Below are 23,612 nucleotides of genomic sequence, written 5' to 3'. Positions count from 1 at the left end.
GTTACCCCACATTTGCTAAACATTTGTATACTGTAACTTCCGACACCGCACATGTTTGCATTACTAGCAGATGTAAACATGTTAGACTAAATTGGGAACCAATCTCTTATCTGATTAACTGTATGTTAATGTGGCTAAAGGTCTAATGTTAACTTACACAGCGACTCAACTTTTGTAAAGGTTGTTCAGGAAATCTAAACCTGTTGCTAAACCTTAATTAACTTAAAATATGCTTTCGCCAATCCCCAAAAAAGCTTGAGATATTCTCTCTTCCTCTTCTGTGTGTTGTTCTTATTCTTCTTATTCTGTATTTCCCAACCAATGTTAATATTCTCTTCCTCATCCTAGATTTGAAAAATGTGCCGCCGAATGTCAAAATAAATGCTTCTTTAAACAAAAGGTGAAATGAGATGTTAATCAGCATCAAACTGCCAGTAGTAATTTACATTTTGGGGTGGCCAGTCAGATGTCAGCGGTGTCCAATGCAACCATGGACACGCCTCTGGCTCCACCCCTGGTATATCTGTCGCAAATTCCCTTTCAAGTGCAGTACTTTTGACCAGAGGCCTACAGTGGTAGTGCACTATAAAGGAAGTAGGATGCAATTTGGGACACAGTGAATGTTGACAATTAAAGCATCAAAGTGAGTGGTAGCTTCTTCCCCCTGCAGTGTCAACCCAAGTGAGATGGTGGTACATTCAGAATTACCACAGAAATGTTTGATTGATCTTGTGTATCAACTCACAACCAAAAGTTGTATTGTTTGATGCCTGAACCTCCACTCAAATCCAAAACATTTGATTTTTAAATACTTTAATTTTAAAAACAAGACATTTAAGATTCAAAAACAACTCAAAAGACAGCAACAACAAATGTAAAGAGCTCTTCAAGAACAAATAAAATCAAGTTTACCAAACTTTGGAGGGAGTGGGGATTATGGGGAGTGTGAGTGTTTATGGGATACTCAGGTCTGTCAAAACAGTCAAGAAACATGGTCAAAGTAACAACTTGTAACACTGTATAAAAGGAGGGTTTGGGAGGGAGTGGGGGGGGGGGGGTCATAGAGGAAAGTAGAAGAGGTGTAGAAGGAGGAACAGGATGGAGAACTAGTCACAGCTTGGAGAGGCGTTGGTCTAGTAGGGCCTGTCTCTGCGGTCCTGTCTGTGTTCACCCCTACAACAGAAACACATTTGTCACATTGTTAAAGGGGTTTAAAAAAATAACCAAGGGACACCCCACCACGGTTTAGGTAAAAATCAAAGATGGGGCTGGAGAAATGTAATCACTCAAATTCACAGACAACACTATGGCTACAAGGACTGACCTATAATATCAACATTCTATTTTTAACCATGTTTTGTGGCTATACCGTGCTAGTTTACAATTACATTGTTTTTATTTCTTTATTTAACCTTTATTTAAGCAGGAGAAGTCCCATTGAGACCAAGGTCTCTTTTGCATTACAAAGCAGCAAGCAATACAAATGACACAATAAGGAGTTAATTACATCAATCAAGGTGGGAAACAAACACAAAAACTATAAAACAAACATACATTCTTCTTGGAAGAGGTCATTTACCAAAGACACCAGAGCAGGGTTGTCAAACTCATTCCATGGAGGGCCTAGTCTGCGGGTTTTTGGTTTTTCCTTTCAATTAAGACCAAGACAACCAGTTAAGGGGAGTTCTTTACTAATTAGTTACCTTTATTCATCAATCAAGTGTAAGAGAGGAGCGAAAACCTATAGACACTCCGCCCTCCGTGGAAAGAGTTTGACACGTGCACTAGTGTGTCCAATTGTAGGGTATTCTGAAATGTGGCGTGTGAGATGTGTAAAAACAATGCAGTAAAACAAAAAAATTGTAAAACAAGCTTATATTTTGGGTTCTAATGGGGTACGACAGTTTAAATAAGGTCACGAGGAATTTATATAGTTAAGCTATATTCTTCAAGAATCAATGGTATACATCATTCATTTTAAAAAGTCAAAAAACAGATGCATGTGCACTTGAGTTTCAATCTGGTATTTGTTTATGTGTGGACCAGGGTGTTTGTATGCAAACCACTTAGTGGCTGAGCCGTTGTTGCTCCTAGACGTTTCCACTTCACAATAACAGCACTTACAGTTGACCGGGGCAGCTCTAGCGACGCAAAAACTTTGACAAACTGGCTTGATGGAAAGGAGGCATCATATGACGGTGCAACATCGAAAGTGACTGAGCTATTCTGTTAGGCCATTCTACTGCCAGTGTTTGTCTATGGAGATTGCATGGATGTGTGCTCGATTTTATACACCTGTCAGCAACGGGTGTGGCAGAAATAGCCGAATCCACTAATTTGAAGGTGTTTCCACATACTTTTGTATATATAGTGTACATGAATAAGACAATTTTCTATGTACAATGTTGGGACACATGCACCTTCTTACCTTCCATCCATCTTGCCTGGTCCGAATCCACCCCTGTCGCCTCCGCGTCCGCCTCGGAACCCACCTCTGTCACCCCCTCGGCCTCGGAATCCCCCACGGTCAAAACCCCCACGACCCCCTCGGTCTCCACCGAAACCTCCTGACAAACAGAAATACAGAGTTAGAGACAAAAAAAGGGGGGAAATGTCATTAAAACGAGTAAACACAGAGCTACGACGGGCATCCAGTTTAATTATGCCCTTGGCCACTAGGCTAGCTAACATGGCCTAGTATAAAAGGCAGTCTACACATCATCCATTAGTAAATAAGCAAATAATTCTCTATACACCAGGCTTCCTTTAGCCATTAAACTGCTCCCTAAAGACTAAAACCTTTGGCTAAAGTCTGAAAGCCAGTGCAGAACGTTGGTTTCAGCCTTACCGCCTCCATCCATAGGAGACATGCCACCTCCGGTCCCCTCTGGTTTGGAGGACTTGCACTGGTTACACTCGTTCCTCCACGAAAAGTTCAGGTTCCCACACACCCTGAAAGGAAAGAGACAGAGAATCTCAGACACACACCATCATAACTAGCAGCTCACCCCCATCCCCAAAATATACACACACCTCATCCCCGACTTATGGGTTGTAAAACACTTCCAGTCCACCCACCCGCACCCCTTAGCACCGACTTACAGGTCGGAACACTTCTAGTCCACACACACCTCAGCCCTGACTTACGGGTTGGAACACTTCCAGTCTCCAGCTCTCTGCTGTCCTCCATTGCCACGGCCACCGTTGTCGCCAGAGAGACCACCACCACCACCACCACCACCACCACCTCCTCTACCACCTCCGAACCCGCCACGACCCATCGGCCCTACAGAGAGAGGGTTAGAATATACAAGAGGTACAATCATACTTAGCTCACGGGAACCCGAAGGGGGCATACTCAGCCCTTGATTTGTCAACTGAAGGTCCGGACCACAGCTTGGTCAACGAACTAGAATCCGAAGGCTCGGTTTTAACATTTAGAATCCTTAATCCTCACTAGCGATATGGTTTTGGAAACCTTTGAAAATAAACTTTCATATAAGCAAGAAATAAATCACAAGATACACTTACTGTGTACAGTTAAGCAAAGTTGCACCCGGCAGTTTTCACACACCACCTCAGCTACGACACATCCTCTTACCTTGCGCTCGCATTTCCATTGGACCATTCCATATTTCATAGCTGGATCACGTTTCTCAAAATACAGCCGGGTACAACTTTCCTAAACTGAATACAGTAAGTGTATCTTTTGAATTTAAAAAAGTATTTATCTCTTATATGAAAGTTAAGTTCCAAATGTTTCCAAAATTGCATTTAGACAGAATATTTGAGGAACGTCTGAGCATTTCCCTCACGAGGCTAAAGGGGACGTCCAATGGTCTTGAATAATGGCTAAATCATACTGTGCTCTCATTCATGCCCTCCTTCCCATGGGCTATACAAAATTATACAGATACTTGGTCCCTTTTCATTGGAGGGGCAAGCAGTTTTGCTGGAACAGTTCCCTTTCAATTCAATAATTTTAGTAAATTAACTGAAATTCAAATTAAATAATTAAAAAACCTCAATTCATATCCTACGTGGACTAATATGAAGTGGAATTGACTAACCCAGTTGAGCCGACCCTATAATGACCAACTCACCACCAAACTCTGCCTCACCTCCTCGTTCTCCTCTCATGCCGCCAGCCCCACCCCGGCCTACTCCGAAGTCCGCCCTGCGGGTCGCAAAGGACACCTTGATGGGGTTCCCTTTGAAGTCCTTCCCTGCAGCAGAGAAAACAATAGAATTTACAAAACACAAATATGAAGGGCAACGAGTGAAAATCACTGATTGTACCCATTTTCTTCAATAAACAAACCTATAAGAAAAACAAAATGCTCAGAGACTACACTTAAAGGTACAGAAAATGATTAAAATGGAGAAATGCAGTGACCCACCATGCTATTTTTTTCACTTATCTATTTCATGTTGTAAGTTTCAGTAAAATATTTTATTCCCCGCCCCCCTAAAACAATGTAAAGAGCAGTTTCTCCACAGGTAATTCCCTCACCATCAAACCAGTCGATGGCAGCTTTGGCAGAAGGGGGGTCGTCAAAGGACACGGTGGCCTCGCCCTTCAGCTTCCCTGTCTCTCGGTCTGTATACAGGTTGATCATGGGCAGACCAGTCTTCTTATTGATCTGACAGATGGAGAAAAGGGGAGGTAGGGATGGAGAGTGTGACAGAGAGAAAGTGGGAGAGGGGGAGCGAGAGTGAGATAGGGGGATTGAGGGAGAGAACGAGTAGAAAACGAGAGATGGATTGAAAAAAAAAGCTACATTAAGATACAGAAGGAAAATGCATTAGATGGCACTGCATAGGTAAACACAATGGCCTACCACTCAAAACATAGCATGTTAGTAATCTACAGCAAAGCCACAGGAAAAGATGCCACCCATGCACCAAAGTCAGGGCAGTGATGGGTGTGTCAGGTATAATTCAATGGCGGGGAGGTGTTAATAAGGGAGTTCAATCAATCAATAAATAAAAAAGGTAGGCAGGGTGGTACCTTGATGATGCCGATCTGCTTGAAGAAGTCAGCCACAGAATCAACGGTGTAGCCATCTCCCATGCCTTGCACGAAGATGGTGTTGTTGTCAGAGTTATCCTGGTCTTCCACTGTAGGGAGGTGGTCAGGCAAGCATAGGGTTCACACACAAGTGACAGTTACATTCATTCATTATGTAAGGTGGTTCTGATCTATATCCCAGAAAAGACAAATACTTAACATAACTAATATACACAATTTACAAAAAGGTAGGAGCAGATCAGAAAAGCAAGATGCATACTGCTGCTGACCTAGATATTCCAGAACATTATAGTGACACACTAATTAACTTAACATGATGGCAAGAAATATAATCAGTTCTAATTGTTGCACTATCAACTGTCAGTACTTACTGGAGCTTGGCCCAACAGGTCCCTGGTCTCTCGGTCCTTCAGGAAGAAAAAGGACATATTTATGTTTGTTTTTGTAAGTGGACACTTACAAAAGTACCACATATACTACTATTCTACAGTCCCACAACTTCTGCACATTCACAACTATGCATTCTTTTGATTCTCTCATCCCTACAAAACCACTCACACACCTACTGGTATACTGTTCTACATGCCTTTTGTGTAGTGTACAGTGTATGCTTGCCATAGACCAGACTCCAGATTTGAGACACTATTGAAGTGAAATAATGACCCACCTTCCTATCACTTCATCAGAAGAGTTATAACCAGAAACAATTGGACAGTTTTTTTCTCTCACCTTTATCAAATAAACCTTTCATTCCACTTTTAAATCACCCGTTTTTATTGATAATACATCCATTCCACATGTACCAACCAGCATTACTAGGAATGAATGCATTTAACACAAGGGGCTGAAGAGATCTTTGAACCCAGTGGACGATATGAACAAGGAACCGCCACAGATTGTTTGCCTGGGGATGTTCACATTCCTTCAGTTTGTCACCATTTGTCTCAAGTTTACATGTTATTTCTAAGTTTGCACATAAAACCAGACCCACCCTTTGATCTGACATAGACTGAACAAAAATATAAAACACAACATGCTACAATTTCAAAGTTTTTACTGAGTTACAGTTCATAAGGAAATCAGTCAGTTTAAATTAATTAATCTGGCCCTAATCTATGGATTTTACATGACAAATGCCACTCCTGTCTCGATATTGATGTTTTTTTTTTATGACCCCTTTTTCTCCCCAATTTTGTGGTAACAAATGAATAGTTACAGTCCTGTCCCATCACTGCAACTCCCGTACGGACTCAGGAGAGGTGAAGGTCGAGAGCTGTGCGTCCTCCGAAACACAACCCAGCCGCACTGCTTCTTGATACAACACCCGCTTAATTTCTGCCCTGGTCAACTGTAAGTGCTGTTGATGTGACGTGAAAACATCTAGGAGCAACATCTCAGCCGCGGAGTGGTAGGCCACACAAGCTCACAGAACGGGACCATTGAGTGCTGAAGCGCATTAAAAAAAGTATGTCCTCGGTTGCAATTGCCTCTGGAAGCAATGTCAGCACAAAAACTTAGTTAGAAATGGGTTTCCATGGCCAAGCAGCCACACACAAGCCTAAGATCACCATGCGCAATGCCAAGCGTCGGCTGGAATGGTGTAAACTGTTTGGGGAAGGCCCTTTCCTGTTTCAGCATGACAATGCCCCTGTGCACAGAGCGAGGTCCATACAGAAATGTTTCGTTGAGATTGGTGTGGAAGAACTTGACTGGCCTGCACAGAACCCTGACCTCAACCCCATCGAACAACTTTGGAATGAATTGGAATGCCAACTGCGAGCCAGGCCCAAAATCACCCAACATCAGTGCCCTACCTCACTACTGCTTGTGATTGAATGGAAGAAAGTTTGTGCAGCAATGTTCAAACATCTAGTGGAAAGCCTTCCCAGAAGAGGAGGCTGTTTAACAGTAAAGGGGATCAATTCCATATTAATGCCCATCGTTTTGGAATGAGATGTTCGATGAGCAGGTGTCCATACTTTGTCATGTAGTGTACATTTATATATATATATAAAAAATAGTAGGGGGAGTGGATCAGAAAACCAATTAGTATCTGGTTTGACAATTTGCCTCATGCAGCACGACACATCCCCTTCGCATAGAGTTGATCAGGCTGTTGATTGTGGGCTGTGGAATGTTGTCTCACTCCTCTTCACTGGCAATGCAAAGGTGCTGGATATTGGTGGGAACACACTGTGGTACACATAGATCCAGCGCATCCCAAACATGCTCAATGGGTGACATGTATGCAAGCCATGGAGGTACTGGGACACTTACAGCTTTTAGGAATTGTGTACAGATCCTAGGGACATGGGGCTGTGCATTATCATGCTGAAACATGAGGTGATGGCAGCGGATGAATGGCACAACAATGGGTTTCAAGAGCTCGTCACAATATATCTGGGCATTCAAATTGCCATCGATAAAATTCAATTGTGGTTTTTTTGTCCATAGTTTATGCCTGCCCATACCATAACCCCACCATGGGGCACTCAACGTTTAAATCATCAAACGACACCATACACCCTGTCTGGAATCTGCCCGGTACAGTTGAAACCAGGATTAATCCGTGAAGAGCACACTACTCCAGTATGCCAGTGACCATTGAAGGTGAGCATTTGCCCACTGAAGTCAGTTACGACACCGAACTGCAGTCAGGTCAAGTGAGGACAACGAGCATACAGATCAGCTTCCCTGACAAGGTGTCTGATCTCAGACCATCTCACAGGTGAAGAAGCCAGGTGTGGATGTCCTGGTCTGGCGTGGTTACACGTGGTCTGCGGTTGTGAGGCCGGGTTGGATGTACAACAGTTCTGCTGGACATTCCTGCAATCAGCATGCCAATTGCATGCTCCCTCAACTTGAGACAGCTATGGCATTGTGGCCTTTTACTGGCCCCGCACAAGGTGCACCTGTGTGATTATCATGGTGTTTAATCAGCTTTTTGATATGCCACACCGGTCAGGTGGGTGGATTATCTTGGCAAAGGTCACAAATAGCAACACAAAATGAGAGAAATAAGCTCTTTGTGCTTATGGAAAATGTAGGGGATATTTTATTTAAGCTCATGAAAACACGGGACCAACACTTTACATGTTGCGTTTATATTTTTGTTCAGTATACTTTACTCAGAGATCCAACTCTTTTACCATGCGGTTGTGTTGCTGCTATCGTTTTACCCGCACCGTGGCCACTTTCAAAAGCTGTACTCTTCCTTTGTGGCCAAGATAACCCACTTTGCTCACTGTACAACATTTCTGAGATCAAGATATGACTTTTCTGTTGATTTCACTGTGTGTGATATTGTTCTGTTTTCATCTCGTGTGGAGAGAACCTTGACAATAAGGCGAGTGTGGACTGTGATAAATATATCTATTTTTGGGGTTGCGGGCCAAGAATGGATCATGCTTTAGTGCCGTTTCAAATATTCTGCTTAACTACATCAACACAAACAACGGAGGACATTCAACAGGAAACAAGGCCTCACCAAGAGTTTAACATTACTATTTGATAGTGTATGGATCCCACCTCTGACATATCACAAGCATCATGACAATACTATGACTGCATGGCATTATTTCCTTCCATTCGTGCGGCAACACTTAATTTACAGGTTTGAGAAAATGGACTTTCCCCTGGAGCACTGTTTGCCACAAACAGGTCTCTGGTACAAGAACAATTTGTACGCTGAACAAACACTTAATTTCTTTGGTGGACCACAGTTACAAGATGAGAGGGGTCATTAGTGCACCCTTGCAACACCACAAGAATCCTTTAGTGTTTTGTCCACTACCTTTCACTACCTACCTGGGAGCAAACCGTTTTTTTCCTCATACATATTTCCCATTCTGTTCCCTTCCCTCTGATCAATGCCGTTACAGAACTAGAGTAAGGGTTCCGTATTGTCTTTAGATACATACTGTAAAATTACACGGGACAGGAGATGCATTAAATCTGTCTATGCTTGACCTTTGAGTTCCATAGTCAAAGGAGGAATGACTAACATGCAAACCACACTGGCTATATTCTGTGTGTGAGCAGTGCAAAATAAATGTACACATACATGTTATTCAATCAATTCGCATGTGAACGAGTGTCTGCGTAGCCAAGCGCTAAAATAGAACTCTATTCAAGACGCTTCACGTGGTGCAAGTTTCTCCCTTATTGGATATTAGGAAGATACAAACCCACGTGGATGCTTGGAAGACAAACGAGGACAGATTAAAGATAAACAAAAAACTAAGTAGGTTTCCATTGTTGTCTGTGAATTAACTGCCGGAGTAGAGAAACACAGACTTTTGTATGGCTTTGGGTCAAAACTCGACAAAAGTACCAGCTAAAGAGAGGACCATATGCAGGTCAAATAAAATAACCCAATGCCCATGAATGCATGTTTCGACTTGCCCCAAAACTAATAGATGGTTCACAGTTGGTTTTGATATTTTAACCTGCATGTTATGATCGTGTCTGATGCGGATGGATATATTCAACATGTGAGCACGATGGCGCCAGTGTAGTCAGCATGTAAGTCCAAGATGGTAACAAACAAAAAAACACCAGCACCATAATCAATACCACCATTGAAGACTTTACCATCATCAGTACTTCCACCCATGGTTTTAAGTGGACTGTCTAGGCAGTATACTTTGACAGTATTTAGAAATCCGAAGGTGCAGAGAGCCAAATTCCTCACACCAACAAAACAACAGTGAGCATAGCATTACAGAAGGGAGAAACATAACCAAACACCCTACGTCAGTTGCTTTCCTTAGAGTTCACCCTGCAATTTGATGTCATCACACATATTGTAGAATATTGTGAGGATACTTTTGGTAATTTGTTTTTGCAACACTTTTGACACCGTTGTGGAGGCTGTAACAGCCCTGACCATTTATCTGGACACAACACTTTTGTCAAAATCTTCTCAAGCAAGAAGAAATACCTTATTTGACCTTTTTATTTTTGGGGGGGGGGGGGGGGCAACACCCATTGTTCAGATTCAATCACCCAGGTAGGCAAATTAAAACTTTGACACTTAGAAAGACCTTCCGCCTCAACTCAAATAATCTTAGAGCCCAGTGACTTAAATTCAGAAGATTAAAGCTAGGTAACTTCAAATCAACAGGGATGGAAGTTACTGTACAGCTCCCTCTGCTGCTAAGGATTTTGGAGTGCAGTGTAAACTACCCTACGCAGTAACAAACACGACAGTGAAATTTCAGATATGGAACATACACACTGATTTTTCTTACCTGTTGAGGTGACAACATGCAGTACATCCATCATGTGCTACATAGCATATTGAGGTGTTATAGATGTTTTACATAAGACAAAAACAAGACAACTAAGATATAATAGAAATAGCAGATTTTTATCCAAGGTGACTTATTCTGGAGCTACATTAAAGCATGGCGTCAGCGTCATTTGCCCAAGTACGTAAGGTTCTACATATATGCACTCACAGAGAGCAATACAGTCAATGAAAATCAGCTCATTTGGATGCAAAATCAAAACTTGAAAGGAATCATCAAGTGTGCGTAAGTTCAAGCACCCACAGTAATGACAAATATAACAATCAGCCCTAAATAACAAAAGATGAGCAGAGTCATCGCTGAAAAGGGGTACGCCGAGGTTGCATATAGGAAAGGATATATATATTTTTTAAGAATCATTTAACTAATTCCTTTGTAGCCCATTTAATAACTTGAATTTACGACAACTGAAAAAGCAACAAGTAAACGAAGAAAGACAACCACAGAGTTTCTAAACCCAGAGGCGCAAGGTTGCAAGAATTCCGGGGTATGCCTCTCCAGCACCGAATGCTTGCCGCCCCAATGTAGCTCCAGCCTTACAGTCACGCGTGCTTAGGTCTATTGTATGGATGTGAGTCCAGCGGGAATCAAACCACACAATCCTAGTGTCAACTGAGCAAAACAGGACCAATAGATCTGTTGAAAGCAACCCATCTAATGAGTAATAAAGTCCTTAAATCCTAATTACGCTTTGGTTTTCTATCATGACCCTTTTTCACCTCAATATGCTATGCTTTCTTTCCATTCTACCCAGAACTCCTGAATATTAGATTTGTTTCTAAGATAAAATCATGACCAATCTTTCCTTGTTAGCTAACTTCGTGTAATACTTCCCATATTGGTTGTTCTTCCGACATCAATTTCCTCTTCCCATGTTCAAAAACCATCACATAATAAATAGTTCTAATGTCCAGGGCCAGTTTCCTTTTTGGGCCCAATAATCTAAATCTTGTATATCTTGTTTTTCCCCCTCCCTTTAAGCTTGACTCTTTAAACCCACCAAATCTCTTATTTAAAAGAGTTTTGTCACTTACCACCAAACTTATTGAATCCTCCACGATCGCCCATTCTGATGAGGAGAGAAAGGCGAGACGCATTGAAGGCTGGTGTGGACGAAGCCAAATCTCTCTAGGGGGGGGGTTTCCACCCCCTTTTTTTTTTACCCCATCCCCTTAACTCTCTTTTCACTTCTCTCTTACTTTGTTCACCCCCTATCTCTTCTTTGGAACCACCCTAGGATTTGTCCCTTCTCCTCTACAACTGAGGAGTCGGAGGTCAGTTTTGAAGACCTTTGCATCTTGTTTGCAAGTGGGTTTTTAATCCGAAGATCAAAATTGTCCACAGTCACTTCTCCTTGCTTTGTACAAGAGATCATTTAACACTCCTTTTGCATTGATCTTTGAAACCAACTCAGACCAAATGTTCTTGTTTCCTGGAACTGCTGTGTCGTGTTGTACACTGTTTTATAACACTGCAAGAACAGCTGCGGAATCCAAGTAAACATAAATTAAGCACCTACAAAAAGGAGTTTCATGAAACCTTCCTTAATATTTTCTATATAGGTGACCGTCTGGAGACTTTGACATTGTCTTAAGAGCACACTTCCTAGGTAGGTCTTTGACATCCATTCTAACTGATCAGCCAGTGCGTCAGGCTACTTGCAGCTCTTATTCTTTAACCCCTGCCTATAGTCCTCTCAGTGAATTTCTCCTGCCTGTCCTTCCTTCTTTCTACCATTCCCCCTTTCCTCAAGAGAAAAAAACAAAATGAAAAACAGAAGCCCACCATGGAGAGGTGAGAGCCTAGGAGGAGATTCAGAGATTTATTAAAGCATCATATCACACAGTAAAGGGTGGGTGGGAAAGTGGCGTTATAAAAAGGTGAAGAGGAGGGTGGAGTGAGAGGATGGCAAGATCATGTGGTGTGTTTGTGTGTGGACAGTGTCAGTGTGCACAAAGGTTTGCCAGTGAGACCCTTCAGATAGTTCACTAAGATAAATAAATCGTCACATGGCTGCCAATGTAAGCAGAAGATAACTCTTGATGAAACATGATTAATGACTACATCTCTTGCTTATTGCTACCATTTCAGCAACATAGCATGTTTAGAGTTAAGATGGATGACGTTTAGCAGTGTTCCACTTTTAAAGAACCACACAACTGTTACTAGGAGTCAGTTGCACAGCTGGGTAGTTAATGCTAGTAGGATTCGTCTTACTTCATCACAGCGGCTTTGGTGATGCTGTATTTGCACACAAGCAACCACAAACACAAATGTGCACTTTACACAGCATTTCCCTGTAGCCATGGATTGCGTTTGCTTGGTTTGAGCATGGGCAGTTTTGTCAGTGTGAACGTGCACCACGCTAGTATGACCCTCAGTTCAGGTTCCATAGATAACAGGCAGCGAGAAGAACATGGGGACTGAAGTAAATGATTTAATAACCAAATAATTGGGAGAACCTAAGACCGATGTCTTTATCACATTCAAAAACTCCTTCCTTTGTAAAGAACCCCTATAACCAGCCTGAACACTGTTACTTTCTCATGTCTCGTGGGTCCCTTGCACATACAACTCCAAACTATTCAACCCCTACTGAGTTAAGAGTTTTCCCATTATCATAGTTGCACTAGCACACCAGTGCATCCATTTTTCATTGATCAAATTGACAAGCGCTTCCTACAGTTCACTTGGACAATTACATCTTTCCTTGTCCCCCTTGGATTTCCAGGTAACCGACAATGTCACCAAGACAATCATTTCACCACTGAGTTGTTTCTGTACAAATCAGACCGGTGATAGTATTTTGGGGGGATATACGGATAGTTGAAATACAGGTTTTAAAGAAAAACTCCAAATGGAGACTTGCTTGCGCGACTCGAGCGCGCTGTGTGAGTGAAACAACAGCCTACCTATTGGTTGATCATTGCAGCCTACTCCTCCTCCTCCTCTTCATTTGGCCAACTTAATTCTAATTTTAATTCCATTCTGCATTGATTAGAAATCTCTGACATCACTTGCTACACATGGAGCCTCTGACTGTAGCAGCGCCTTGAATGACCGACAGTTAACAAGCTACATGTATGAAACGTGTTTAGACTGACAGTGAGTCTTTAAAAAAAAATTTTTTTATGGGGTGCACTTGTAAAAACTGTTTTTTTTTTTTATATAAATGTGGAATGTAATAGTCTATCCTTATAGGCTATGTAGCAATATCACAGAAATAATACACACACTCTAGGGATGAACCCAATTAGTCATTAGGCTGTTGGTCGACCGAGATCGTTTTAGTCGAGCAGTAACACTCACACGCGCGCCCATCTCAGTGAACTAATCCATTGGAGGCCTAGACTAAAAGCCTACTTATTATTGTTCCTAAAATGCGGTCGGAGGCTCCATATGGAGAGTGTGACGCAATTGCGGAGCCTCCAGAGGAATGCAGAAGCCAAATCGAGCTCCTCAACGCATCGCCATGCGCCTCCCAAATTTTGTAACAATGCGGAGGGCTCTGTAGAACTCCGCATTGACGTGATTGTAGGTGGAGGCGGTACATCCTGTATAAAACACAAACTCACTTTCTTGACAACAGCTCTCCACTGCTCCATGAAACACAAGAAGTATGAATGCCTTGACTCCTGCTGAGGCAGTATCACCGTAAATTCTGCATGGCCAATGCAGACGTCAGATTGACCATGTGCCCAGATGCACTTCTCTCTCCAGAATATGCTCTCTAATGCCAGTTTGTTAACATTCATTGTTTCATAACTTCATTGCGTGAATTGTTTGCATTTGATTGTTAGTGTATATCAATTCCCCATTACATATATCAGTAGTACATTTAATGTTAATTCCTATCATTTCTGTTAATGCATTCAATATTAGGCTGTTATTCCAGTTGGAACGGACACATTGTTTGCAGTGTGCACAACCTATGCTACACTTGTGAGAAACAAGTTTTGGTCATTTCATTCCATTCACAAGTCAATTTAGTCATTGGCTTTGTTTGGAGAGCTCCTGTCAATGATGAGTTCAGACGTTCATGCATAGAAGTAGTCCTATAGGCTACCTGGCCTGCGAGTAAATGTAGGCATATAAATGTGCCCATTTGGGGATGTGATAGTATTTCTGATTGGCTTAACACACCACCACTAATGACCTGTGGAGCTTCCCAAAGTAATGTTTTCTTCACCTCAAACAGCAACAAAGTCTGTTTTTACATCCATTGAGAATGACAATAATTCCTCAAAGTATTTGAAAAATCTTTTCAGCTCTCTCCCTTTTGATAACCACTGGGAAAAAGTCATGCTCTGATCCAGTGGAAATGTCATAAAATAGTTCTACCTGATTACTTCTTATCAGTGCTTGACTTGGACTGAAATAGGTTCCAGTATTCATTTTGGGTGCTGGTACTGTTTATATTTAGGTGCAGGAGCTCCACAATACTTTTAAGGTAATATTTTATAAGAGGAACAGGAGCTCATACAGTAGAGAATTTGAGGTGCCCATACTCAGCTCCGGTAGAGTTCCTGCCCAAGTCAACAACTGCTTCTTATCCCTTGCGCAAATAGCCGACAGCTGTGTCTGTCCCGAGCTCACTGGTGAGGGAAACTGAGCCCCCAGAATATTTTATACAAGGTTGCAAATTCGCAAGGGCAGGCTTCAGGCCTGACCCAAGTTAATAGTTGATACAATGTTTCAAGTTCATTGCAGACAGGCCATGTGTAGCCAATGTGATTTATAGGATTGTTTTTTTATAAAAAAAAATTTACCTGCAGGCTGCAATGTTTTTATTTGTTGGCTTTATGTAGGCTATTTTTACCTAGTTGACAATAGAAGAAGTTACTTTTTAGGTTTGTATCATTTAATTTAGATTTGTATAGAATTTTGATTAACCATATGACAATGATTTTGAGACACAAAGACGTTATTATAAATTAAATCGTTTCATGAAAATGTGCATATGAAAACCCTAACTGTCACGCATATCGGTAGAAATGGTCAGAAATTGTCATCCCCCATGAGAAAGGTTGCAGACTCCTTATGTAGCCTATTACAGGCAACTTCAGGAGCGTAATGGCAGAATCTGAAAGCCAGCAGGAGAAGGTTGGTTCAGGTTAAGTTTCTCTCTTCTGGTTATCTAGATCTTTTGCACCCTTGAGGCATTTGTCTTATTTCATCAAACCATAAGCGCAATGCGTTTAGTTGATTTTATTAAAACATATAAAGGTGTGACTATTGTGACTACTATAAACTGGTTGGTCGAAAGGACAGATGACTTTTGATCGACCAAGATTTGTTTTTAGTCGGGACAGCCCTAATACTCTCCCAAGTAATGGAATACTAATGTCTGTTCAGATATTCAAATAACCATGCCCTTCCCTATCTTGTAATAGCCCAAACACAGACACGTTGGATTGAGTATCAACTACACTACACATGTGTTTACCTGACTGATGTGTAGATGTATCCAAACATCGATACAAGAGTTGAGTGTGTGTGTGTGTGTGTGTGTGTCCTTTTGTTATGTGGTGAGTCCAGATAAATGTTATGGGGGACCGATGCAAGAAGTCTCAGTCAATACTGAAGTGGGTGTGTGAGTGTGTGTGTGTGTGTGTGTGTGAGTGTCTGGAGGAGCGGAGCTATTGAGTCCTTACCCCATGCCGCCAGTGCCTCTTTGTCCGCCACCTCGGTCAAATCCTCGGTCACCATCCCCGCGACCCCTAAAGCCGCCTCCCCTTTCTCCACGGCCTCGCCCTCCACTATCTCCGTAGCCACCGTCCGAGCCACCATACCCTCCTCCACCCCCTCCTCCCATTGGTGGAGAGTTGCCTCTGTATCCTGTGGAGTAGTAGATGGAGGAAATTGAGGTTGAGATTCCAGGTGGGTGCTCAAAAATAGAAGGGCGGGTGCATTTGAATGAACGTCAACTGGACCTCTAATATCAGAGGGGGATCCTTACCTCCACCCCCCTGACTGTACTTGGTCTGCTGGCCATAGCTCTGGGGAGGGGGTGAGCTGTAGCTGGGGGCCTGGCTGTAGGGAGCCCCCCCGGGCTGCTGCTGACCCCCGCTGCCCCCATAAGCCCCACTCTGTCCAACGCCACTGCCCCCGTAGCCACTTCCACTCTGGCTCCCATAGCTGCCCCCACTCTGCGACTGCTGCTGCCCGAAGCTAGAGGGCTGGGAGTTGTTGCCATAGCTACCGTGGAAAAGGGAGAAAAAGGGAACTATGTTATTTTAAGCCCAGCTGCTTTCCCATTTAGGAACACTAAGGATATTCATATGCATCAAAATGTCAATGTTTATCAACACATTTTGTATGCTCATCCCACAATGCAGAACTCACAAACACAGTCTTCCATAGTCTCTCACCTGGTAGAAGACTGTGCAGCAGCAGACTGCCCTTGTCCATATCCAGAGTAGGGCGACTGCTGGTTGTAGCCGCTCTGTGGTGGCTGACTACTACTACTGTTGTTGTTGTAGCCCCCAGAGCTGTAGGGCTGACCGCCCTGGGATGGAGGCTGAGAACCATATCCTCCTGAAGGAAGGTCACAGCAAGGGAGAGAGAGAGAGGTGAGGTGGAAATGCATCTGCAGACTTAAGCTACCAAGCACCAATTTTGGAAGCAAAAAACAAAACAAACAACTGTCAATAAATAGCTCCTTTGACAGGAGACAATGCTTAGAGACCAGACTACATGAGGAACACAACGCCTATAGCGGCTGGTTTTAATGAAGATTTATTGTGGTGCAGTTGGTGACGTACCTGACTGCGACTGGCCGTAGTTAGACCCGTAGCCTCCCTGGCCGCAGGAGGCGGAGTTGCCCTCAGAGCTCTGGTTGTAGCCGCCACTGCTGCCGTAGCCCTGCTGGGTGGACGACTGACTGTAGCCAATCAGGCTGGCCTGGCCACCACCATAGGACCCATATCTGAAAGTAGCAATCACAGATATTATACGGAGTGGCGACATGCACATAAAATCTCATCTCAAAGTAAGAAATGGGTCACTTCAAAATTGGTGTGACAAGTAGTTTCAGTGAGAAACAACCTATATAGGACATCACGTACATACAGAAAACACCTTTCCATTGATGTAGTGTTCGTAAATTGATTAAGCTTGCAGAAAATAATGTAGGCTGGGCTTTGCTAGAGCCATGCATTTAACTTTAGTTAGCTCTGGGTTTAGCAATCCTGGATAAAGTTAACTACCACTAATGAGAGGATACCATACACATATTTTGACTCACCCCTGGGCTGCAGTCGGAGGGTAATCTGAGGAACAAGAAAAGGGATGTAATCAGTAGAGGTAGCCTAATCGTAGGGTGTCCACCCACTCTGCCTAGTGGGTGAAAACACGCTTTGGTGATGAAATTTCCTTCAAATGTTATAAAAAAACACATTTTACCAAGACATATGATTCCTCATGTTCTAAACAGTTCAGTGGGGTCTCTCTAACAGATCATTAACATTATATGAAAACATTTAGATTTCGTAACCTAATATATAATTGACAGAGCAGGGCTGCTTCTCTCGCAGTAACTTGAGGATTTTACATGTGGTGGTCGTCTGCAAAGTTGCTTCTGCGGGTCATAAAAAGCTAAATATTGCATGACACGAACTGAATTAAATATAAAAGACTTTGAAAATAAAAGGCTTGCCGTACATGCAGTGATCAATTGACATTTCAGAGATATGCATGTTTTTGTAAGAAATCTTAAAAACCGTATTACAAAAATACTACGTCATGTCTCAAAATAGATATCGATCTAACCTCTATATTGTTTTATGTCCTCTGGATTCGGACATGTGAATTCTCATGTAAAAGCGTTTCTCTCAAGAGTGATGCAGTGTAATCACTGTACAGCTTTTGGGCGTGTGGAAAGTGTCTGCAGGAGGGTAAAAACCGAGATGTCCATGTTGTGGAGGAGATAATCTAATGTGTTGTAGAAGTGAGGAGAATGTGAAGTGTTGCAATTGTGGTGGGAAGCATGAAGCGACATCTTTTGATTGCCCGACGAGGGTAAAGGAGGATGAGGTGGACAGAGTCAGGGCTAATCACAGCATCTCATATGCAGCCAGGGTTTTTTCTGGATCAAAATGTGGATTAGCTGGTGGGTGTGACAGGGGCGTGGCCATGGGTGTGGCCAATGGTGCTGTCACAGACCAGAAATTTTAGAGGCCTTCCTGTTGGCCACAGTGAAAATGTTACTGTTTTAATAGCTTAAAAGGGTGAATGAAAAATTGGAAGTTTTAAAATCCAATTTCCTGCAATTCTACAGATCTTGCCATGGAGCTTAAAGAAAAAGTGCAGTTTTAAAGCGAGTTTCCTGCAATTCGAAACATTTTGCCATGGTTTATGCCATCTGAGTGACTTAAGCATATCAAAATCAATGGGTGCCCCATGCCATGACAAAATGAATTCAGAATGATTTATTATGAATTTTTGATTCTCCCTAAAAGTCTAGCTGTTATTTTGGTGATTGTGAGTTCTAAAAAAAAAAAAATGATTTTTCAAATGTCATCCAACCCGGAATCTCAGGCCTCTTTCTAGAGCTCCAACGTTCTGACCTGAAGATCACTGATGTCATGATTTTACCTTGTATTTTTCAGAGTTCCCAGTAGTTTTGAACGCAGCATTTCTTCCAAGCTATTATGACATATCTGGCAGTTCCTTCTCTGTATGTTCCTATGACCTAGCCCGGCAAAATAAATAGCGGGGATACGCCGTACCGGTAAAATGTGAGCCTATCACAATTAATACAACACGCCCCAAAAAACTAAAGGATACACACAAGTGTCTGCAATCATGTAAATGTTTGTAGGTCTATGTAGCCAATTTTTTTTAATCTATGATTGTATGCTATCCATTTATGCTTTTTATATGTTCCATTCCTGTCTGGCCATGATTACAGACACCTGTGTGTGTCCTTTGACACTATGTAAACTAGTGACCCATTGTGTTTGTCATTATACCCTGATGAAGACAGCTTGTCTGTCGAAACATTGGTTATTAGGTTATTACATTATTGCATCTGAGCTTCTAGAGTGGGCTCTCATTTTCAAGTGTTCTCTACTCCGCTAGCCAGCACCTCGCCTAAACATGTGTGCGTTTCTTTTTCCTCCAGATTCAATTGAATTAAACTGCCAAAATGATTTTGTCTAAGTAACTTATCCCTGTGTACAATAATCATTAAAAATAGGCTACTACACCAGAAAGCATGATTTGGCCACCGAAGATCAATAAAAATGTTGACTGATCCATGTAATTGGCATACGAAAAGGGAAGACGCATACAATATGTTTTTGGACAATGACCCAATGATAAAGACAGTGAAAATGCACTCACCAGGGATATGACCGATGTTCTCCGCTGGTGCCAATAAGATACTAGGCTACTGGCCTATAGCCTAAGCCTGCACTGCATTTTACAGTCTTTTTTGCAATCAGTGATTGAGTTATATTTTTTCAGCTTAAATTATGACTATCCAATCTAATCATCACATTAGTAATAGTAGGCTGTTTTACATAAGTCTTCAAACGCGAGGATGCATGGAACGCTTTATTATAAGGGTCCATGTTTATGGTGAAAAATATCTTTGCGCCACATATGTTAAAAGTGACATGAAAAATATTTACTACGGCTAGGCAACGAGGCATACAGACATTATATACAGTGCATTTGGAAAGTATTCTGACCCCTTCCCCTTTCCACATTTTGTTACGTTACAGGCTTATTCTAAAATTGTTTTTTTTTTAAAGAATCCTCATTAATCTAAACACAATACCCAATATTGATAGTGAAAATTGGTTTTAGAAATTTTGGCAAATGTATTAAAAATAACAGAAATATCTTATTTACATAAGTATTCAGACCCTTTGCTATGAGACACAAAATTGAGCTCAGATGCATCCTGTTTAGATTGATAATTTACATTTACATTTAAGTCATTTAGCAGACGCTCTTATCCAGAGCGACTTACAAATTGGTGAATTCACCTTCTGACATCCAGTGGAACATGCACTTTACAATAGTGCATCTAAATCATTAAGGGGGGGGGTGAGAAGGATTACTTATCCTATCCTAGGTATTCCTTGAGATGTTTCTACAACTTAATTGGAGTCCACCTGTGATAAATTAATTGATTGGACATGATTTTGGAAAGGCAAACACCTGTCTATATAAAGTCCCACAGTTGACAGTGCATGTCAGAGCAAAAACCAAGCCATGAAGTCAAAGGAATTGTCCGTAGAGCCCAAGAAATAGATCTGGGGAAGGGTACCCAAAACATTTCTGAAGCATCGAAGGTCCAAGAACACAGTGGCTTTCATCCTTTAAATGGAAGAAATTCGGAGCCACCAAGACCCTTCCTAGAGTTTGGCGCCTGGCAAAATTGAGCAATCTGGGGAGAAGGGTCTTGGAAAGGGAGGTAAGCGATTTTTTTTTTTTTTTTCCCCCCGTCCAATCTGTTCGAGCTCGAGAGGATCTGTGGAGAAACTCCGCAAATAGGTGTGCCAAGCTTGCTGCGTCATACCCAAGAAGACTGTAAATGGCTGCCAAATATGCTTCAACAAAGTACTGAGTAAAGGGTCTGAATACTTACGTAAATGTTTAGTGATTATAAAAAATAAACATTTCTAAAAACCAGTTTTTGCTTTCATTATGGGGTAACGCGTGTAGATTGAAGGGGAAAAACTATTTAATTCAGTTTTGAATAAGGCTGTAGCGTAACAAAATGTGGAAAATGTCAAGGGGTCTGAATACTTTCCGAATGCACTGTATGAAATGGAATATGGCTTCTACTTGCAATTCGATGATTACATCTCGATGAAAGAAATTGCGTGCGCGCACTTGGTGTCCCGTGCCGAAACTATTACATCTACTTTCACCCCTGCCTAAAAGTAATCTTATTCCACGGACTATTTCGAATATGTTAACTAAACGACCAAGCTAATAAGATGACCTCTACAAAACTAGGTCAGTTGCTAGCACAAACCGGTCTCCTTGCTTGGTTCAGTTTGGTTGTTGTAACGTTAGCAGCTAGCTAAACAAAATGGTGGTTGTCGAATCTAACTAGCTAACGTTAGCCGTCTTTGCTTTGGCTAGCTAACGTTTGTTTGACTTGACAAGTTCAGTTGCCAACAGTTACAAATATGGTAAATGTTTAATTGACTATCTAGCTAAAATACATGTATACTATATAACGTTATAGTTAGCTTGCAAGCTAGCTCCTTTTCAGACGTTGCTAATGTTTTATTTTTAATGGCCACTTCAGATATAACGTTTTGTCCAATGTATTCTTACCATTCGACGCCATCTCTTCGTTTAAAACCTTCAAACTTGTGAGATGTTGCTTATTTCGCTAACGTTGTGCTATTCTTCAAGACCGCAGGTCACACGAGCTGCTAAAGGCAGATAATTTGTCTCTCAGCCTCTAGTCATATGCTGCGTTCAAGGTTTATTCGGAAATGTCAGCCTTGCTAACTGGTTGTAGTTGGACACGTGCCGCGTTCCACCAGTTAAGTCGGAACAGTCCGAGTTTCCTTGTTCCGAATAGTACATGAATGCAGCAATATGCACAATCGCATGTCAGATGACGACACCAGACGTAATGCAAGCGTCATCAAGGGCCAAATTTATCCATAGCCCAAGGTTTGTCTGATTTAATTCTCATCTATCAATGAAGCAAGAAATTAGGATTTCCATCTACTCAGAAGACCATGTGTCAAATACTTGAAGTGCCACAAAAGTAGACAGAAATTTGGATAGAACACTAATTATATTAAACACATTCTCTCCTTTATTAGAAATGGTCCAGAATCATAAAATGTATTTTGTGGTATAAAAAAAGAATATTTCTAGGCAATTGTGTATACTATGGAATTGGTAACAAGGGAAAATCATTTTCACACTCAAAAGACTCAAACAATCACAGACCGCCACCAGGTAACATACAAAATGGTTTTGGTAGGGCAGGGGTGTAAGAGGGTGTTTTTCTTGAGTCATGCACATTGCTGAATGGAGGGGTGTCAAAATCTCATGAGTTTGAAATTTATCTGTCAAAACGAACATGTTTTACACACCAAGATAAAAATACATTCTCACATGTTATGTTTCAGGTGGAATTTCAGTATGTCAGTCTATTTGCCATTTTAGGTATTGGCTTTAGGACCATCTTGGTTAAGTGGGTGTTTGTCAGGCATGTTTTAAACCATTTATTGTTTAACAAGACCAACATTTTAGGCTATTGGCACTGAACCAGAACATGGATAGTTTCTTCATGGCTTCTTCGTGTAAATACTTTGCCAGATTTTCTCCCCCCCCCCCCCTCTCTCCCACCAGTTTTATGACTGTCGTAAATACCTGCAGGAACTCTCTCTCCCACACAATGAAAGTGAAGTTAAAAATCCCTTTGTTACAACAGAGAGAGATTTAGTAGTACGATGACATCCAAGATAGGATAATGAAACATTATGTCTTTAATCCAAGCAGTTGGAAGGGTACTTGGGCTAATTTGTGGTGTAACTAAGGACAGTATAACAAACCTGTATCTCAATGTGTATATTTCCCAGTAGTCAGGCTCACATCCAGATGTTGTGGAACTTATATGATTAAATATGAAACTATTTGTGAGAAGATGAATTGCGAATTTAGCCTTCTAAATGTGAAAATGTTTTTTTTCATATGATGTTTATCCAGTCAGTAACCACGCCCACGTGAGCACAGACATTATGTTGAAAGTCATGGAACACCCCTTTTTCCAGAGTACGTAAAACCCTCGAAGAATTAACATATCAGACCAAGCAGGCAAACGTAGAGTCTAACCATTTGTGACAAGACCAGTACCCGGACCGCGTGAGCTGAAAGGTACAAAATAGTTAGAAACTCTGAAACTTTCTCAAGTAAAGAAGATGAAGATTACACAGGAACATTCCGTCTGCAGCTGTTTAAGAACTTTAGTCTAGTAAACTTGACCGAGAATCATTGGTTGGTACTCTGAAAGATCCATTCAAAGACAATTCCCCTATCAAATGACCATTGGTACGTCTGACATATACATAATAACAGAGCCCACTGAACACGCTAAAACTACGAAAGACTTTGATCTCTGCTGTACGACGAGACTTTCCGTTGAATTACTCCCCGTAGATGGATCGAATGTTTTCAACATAAAGACATACACACGTAAATATGTACATTGCAATTCTTTCGAATGAGCAGCCATTCATGTGCAAGATATATGCATTTCCATGAGCATAGTTCTCAGCTGT

General features: G+C 41.7%; 1 protein-coding gene across 2 annotated transcripts; it reads right to left on the bottom strand.

The window, feature by feature from the left end:
• Positions 1–796: 796 nt before the first annotated feature.
• fus (FUS RNA binding protein) lies at positions 797–21,813 on the bottom strand. 2 transcript variants are annotated; one of them, XM_064988797.1, is made up of 15 exons: positions 21,646–21,813; positions 17,591–17,615; positions 17,109–17,272; positions 16,716–16,881; positions 16,304–16,542; positions 15,999–16,182; positions 11,379–11,413; positions 5,404–5,439; positions 5,012–5,121; positions 4,514–4,643; positions 4,104–4,226; positions 3,148–3,286; positions 2,849–2,952; positions 2,429–2,567; positions 797–1,173 (listed from the first exon to the last, which is right to left on the bottom strand). In XM_064988797.1, exons 1-15 carry the CDS (start codon positions 21,656–21,658, stop codon positions 1,134–1,136), a joined length of 1,647 nt encoding a protein of 548 aa, XP_064844869.1. In that variant the 5' UTR covers positions 21,659–21,813; the 3' UTR covers positions 797–1,133. The 2 variants fall into 2 exon arrangements, with proteins under 2 accessions (XP_064844869.1, XP_064844871.1); XM_064988799.1 differs by having other exon boundaries at positions 4,122–4,226.
• Between the last annotated feature and the right edge of the window lie 1,799 nt (positions 21,814–23,612).

Source organism: Oncorhynchus masou, chromosome 15, assembly GCF_036934945.1.
Source record: "Oncorhynchus masou masou isolate Uvic2021 chromosome 15, UVic_Omas_1.1, whole genome shotgun sequence".
NCBI lineage: Eukaryota > Metazoa > Chordata > Actinopteri > Salmoniformes > Salmonidae > Oncorhynchus > Oncorhynchus masou.
The sequence above is the reverse complement of the archived record's forward strand: the minus strand, read 5'-3'. Positions and strand labels throughout refer to the sequence as shown.

Excerpts from the sequence above, each read along its gene's own strand:
- fus (XM_064988797.1), bottom strand. Across the intron at positions 16,183-16,303 it reads GTACAGTCAGGGGGGTGGAG|GATACAGAGGCAACTCTCCA; the intron begins GTAAGGATCCCC and ends ACTACTCCACAG. Across the intron at positions 2,568-2,848 it reads GTCTCCTATGGATGGAGGCG|GAGGTTTCGGTGGAGACCGA; the intron begins GTAAGGCTGAAA and ends TCTGTTTGTCAG.